Below are 4,458 nucleotides of genomic sequence, written 5' to 3' on the forward strand. Positions count from 1 at the left end.
CCTGGAAACATTCAAGGTCAGGTTGGACGGGGCTCTGAGTAACCTGATCTAGTTGAAGATGTCCCTGCTTATTGCAGGGGGGTTGGACAAGATGACCTTTAAAGGTCCCTTCCAACCCAAACTATTCTATGATTCTATGATTAGTGAGAAGCAAAGTTGTCCATGGACTGAATATGGGAGTTGGCAGGAATTCTAGTTGTACCACTGACTCCCGTGACCTTGGGTAGGATAAATAATCAGTCACCCAGCTGTGTTTTGGAGTAATAAATCTTCTGCCCGCCATGCATGGCATTGTCAGGAAGAGTGAAGATCCAGCCGTAGCTACTGACATGGACCACAAAACTGCATGGAGAATATAGTCTTGCACTGGCTTTTGAAAATGCTGGATTCTAGAGATCAGCATGAGATAGAAACTCAGGCCTTAAAATGCATTATCCGTCTGGTAGGACTTACACTGGTATTTAAAAGACAGAAGATGAGCTCTCTTCTTCCCCCCTATTCTGGATGGACAAGGGCATTGAGACCTATCTCAGCGCACCCCTTGGTGCGGAGGATGGATGGACACCGGCTGACCTGCCATTCGCTGTGAGAATAGAAGAGCTGCGTGTGGGGAGGGAGGAGCTAGTGGCTAACCTGCCTTGCTTAAGATGAAGCCAGAGGGGTCTGTTCAAAAGGGAGCACATAAGAGAAAAGCAGTGTGGTGAGATGGGTTCTTTGATGCAAAACCAACCCATTTTTCAGTTTTTTTAACCTCCAGTTTTCATGCATTGTACAGACTGAGATGCCAGGTAGAGTCTGAAGATCATTTGAAATGCTTCAAGGATCACCACAAAAACTTTCTTTCCACTGCTAACTTTGTATCTTTCTACAGCTAGCTTTACTTCTTTCTTTTTCTCCTCGGTTTGTTAATGCCTTTTGCCCTTCTGGTGTGCTGGCTCCAGGGTATCACAAGGGAATGAAACACCACACCACTGGTCAGTGGACCAGCTGGGAGAAACATTTATAAAGAGTGGGCTACAGGCCAAAGCTAGGCCAAGGACCTAAGATCAAGCTAAGGTCCTGATCCTGTGACCCCCACACAGACGCACCTCCAAAGGAAATCAACAGGACATGGGTTTCCAGAAGAATTTCAGGGTTTGGTCTTGGGCTGCTGGAGTGGGGAGAAAATGCAGGTGCTGAAGTTCCATCTTCCATGTTTAGTGTGGGACGCTGAGTGATGACAGCCCTAACGAGAACCTGACGGAGAGAGTCCTGCAGGATGCGCAGCGCTTGTTCCTGATGAACGATGTCGTGCAGCCGGTGACTGTAGATCCGTACGTGACTCAGGACAGCATTCGATTTTCCAAACTGGTGGTTGATATTGTTCAGGGGAAGGATACTCTCTACCATGTGATGTATATTGGGACAGGTAAGAGCATCAGGGCTTAGGAAAGTTCCCTCCACTTGCTCGTAGACCTAGCAGCCCTAGTAGCCTGGTCGTGACATCATTACACAGTTGTCATTCAATATCATTTTGGCACAAAACTGCATGGAGATTAGTTTGCCTGAGTAAAATAAAAGCAGGATGGAGGACTTGAGGCAGAGTCCCAAGTGAGCAGACCACAAATCTACATTGTGTTTAAAAACAACAATAGCATTTTTCTCCCTTTTATAAAAACATGTTTCAACTAATCACACTAATACATAACAGTGGGGAAGAGCAAAGGTCGCTGAAATGCTCTGTGGTTTTGTGCACGTACATTGCCTCTCTGCACTATGACATACTCATCTCTAAATAAACAATAATAATACTTAACCTCCAGGCTTGCCCAAGGTTTTAATTATTTCTTTCTTTGCACTTCCATGTGCCCACTGGTGTATGACTCCCAGTGCTTTCGGGAATGGGCATGCACTGAAATGTAATGCAGATGGGGAAGCTGAGGCAAGTGCTTTTTTGTGGTAGCATAGCGAGCCAGTGGTAGAATTAAGTATAAGATTTAGTCTCTTGATTTCTACTGCCATCCTCTAATTAGCAGGACACATTGCCTCTTCTGAAAAGCACAGATATCTTGGATAAATGAAAGATGCTGAAGAAGGACAAAGTGTTATAAATGGTTGTCTTAGCCCATATTCATACTAATAATAGAGGTTAAATTAAATAGTTTGATTAATCAGAGCATATGGCCAGCCTCATGGGTATAATATTGTTATCCTCTATTGCAGAAGCTTTGCCTTTAGAATAAGATGGATTGCCTCCATAAGTGTTAGTTTAATCTCACATCTGAATGCAGAGTCATTGCCTTATTCTCACGTTACCACCTTCCAGGACTGTGTTATAATTTATCTAACTTTTACCACCACTTACTTCAAAAGTGATCATCTTGGTTGTGTTCTAGTAACATTCCCACTGTGGGAGCCTCCACGGACATTGATTATGATGATAAGATTGTACTTAAACAGAAATACAACATGGTTCTGCTATTTTGATATCTTGATATTTTAAGTGAGGAGTCCCAGCTACAAAGCCTGAGAGAAAGCTGGGATATTTTCTGCCTCGTATCATTTGTGTACAAAGGTCCACTGTCATAAACTTACCTCCTTATTCGTGTTTGCATTCTGGCCCTGGTTAGTGGTGACTGAAGAGTAAGCACTGCTGGCCCTGAAACATTTAAACCAGTCTAATGCTTCAGTAAGACAGCCCTGCCCAGAGGCAGCCCTGAACAGAAACCCAGTCCTGAGACAAACCGAGCCCAAACTTGCACGTCAGTCTATTTCCACCCTTAAGGCCCTCCTAAGTGAAAGAGAAGCTTTGCATGGTAGCCAACCCCACCACTGTAAATTGCTGAGCTTTGGCACCAATACAGAAGTTATTGGGATGGAAAGATTAAGCTTCAGGAACAATCAGGGCTGAGAGACCTCTTTGGGGTTTTAATGAAAAATGTGGGTGTGGTTGCCCCCTTTTCCCCAGCATAAATCTCCCTCAGTTTATCAGATCTTTAAATTGTTTGGGTAAGAGCACTGCGGACACAAACATACATGTTTTTGTGTATGCGCTGCTCATGCCATAACATCCCTTTGTCAAGCTGACAGGACGGGTTCTTCCAGGAAGAGGATCGATTAGATCCATGACCCACACAGTCATTACGGAGGCCTCTGAGATTTCCAGCAGGGCCGCTGCATCTGTTGTCATTTGTCATGGCATCAAATCACACTGATCTGCTCCATAAACCAAAAGAAATATAGACTCAAGGCACCAGAAATGATCCCTGCTATCTCAGGTCACCTTGCTGTGTAACTCACTGGTAATGGGACCAGACTCTTTTCTGCTTCAGTGCTCCAACTGGGAAATTTTTCCAGGTACTCACTCTCCAGATGGCTCACATCCTTCTGGTTTCCCATTAAAATGCATTCACGGACGGTTTCTGTGATGTCTGAGAGCTGCTGAGGATTGTAACCATGTAGCTGGAGCTCTCTCTACCATGGGCAGCAGGTGACCCAGAACTAGGTTTAAAGCAGATGTGTAAAGATGACAGTAATATTTCACTCTTCAGGCAGGTATGAAATGAAGTCAATGCCTCCAAGATTTACTTGTGCCTTGTTTCTTGTTCCATTAGAGTATGGCACCATCTTGAAGGCCCTTTCTACCACTAACAGGAGCCTGAGGAGCTGTTATTTAGAGGAAATGCAGATCCTCCCTGACGGACAACAGGAAGCAATCAAGAGTCTCCAAATCCTGCACAGCGACAGGTCACTCTTTGTGGGCTTAAATAATGGAGTGCTAAAAATTCCTCTGGAGAGATGCTCCATGTACAGAACAGAAGGGTAAGCAAATTTACAGCTCAGATGTATTCCACTTCAGCCTAAAAAGAAAAGCACCAGGGAAACATATTCCAGTCTGATTTGGTTTAGAATGCTTTTTTTCATCGCTACAAGCCAAAAGACACTGTTGGAAGTGCATCTCCCGATAGATACGTTCATGACAGGAGCAATGAGAATGACCAATATTTGTTTTGTAAATACTAATTAATCCTCATTAGAAATTAATTGTGTGTTTACCACAGAAGGACTTGCAATATTTACTACTTTTTTTTTTTAACGTGACATTTCAGTGTTGCTTTGATTAACTCCATGTGTTTTGCTGGTGGTTCTTATTGGCAGTATGGCTGCAGGTTTCTGAATTTGGGTTGCAGCCAGCCTATCCTGGCTTATCCAAGTGATCACCTCTCAAACATCTGATGAGGCAGGGCTGGGCTGCATGGCAACTTGTATATTGCTTTTGGAACCCAACAGCTCATCCCAACTATGTGTGACACCTCTTACACCTGGATAGATTCTGTGCCTTGATTGTACCTTTTCAACGGAGTAGGAAAAAAGAATTTTTTTGTCAGCCCTGGCTCCAGAGCAGTTTTCCACCCAGAAATGTGTGTAGAAAGTTTCTGCATCCAAATGGTATGCCCCCATTTAGGCAGGTGAAAGAGT

General features: G+C 43.9%; 1 protein-coding gene across 1 annotated transcript in view; it reads left to right on the top strand.

The window, feature by feature from the left end:
- SEMA5B (sema domain, seven thrombospondin repeats (type 1 and type 1-like), transmembrane domain (TM) and short cytoplasmic domain, (semaphorin) 5B) overlaps positions 1-4,458 on the top strand; it is a 185,895-nt gene that overhangs the window by 129,481 nt on the left and 51,956 nt on the right. Inside the window, exons 10-11 of the mRNA XM_009327140.1 lie at positions 1,201-1,408; positions 3,594-3,801. Coding sequence (XP_009325415.1) covers positions 1,201-1,408; positions 3,594-3,801 — 416 coding nt within the window. The remainder of the gene's footprint in view (positions 1-1,200; positions 1,409-3,593; positions 3,802-4,458) is intronic.

The sequence above is a fragment of the Pygoscelis adeliae genome, unplaced genomic scaffold, assembly GCF_000699105.1.
Source record: "Pygoscelis adeliae isolate BGI_AS28 unplaced genomic scaffold, ASM69910v1 Scaffold227, whole genome shotgun sequence".
NCBI lineage: Eukaryota > Metazoa > Chordata > Aves > Sphenisciformes > Spheniscidae > Pygoscelis > Pygoscelis adeliae.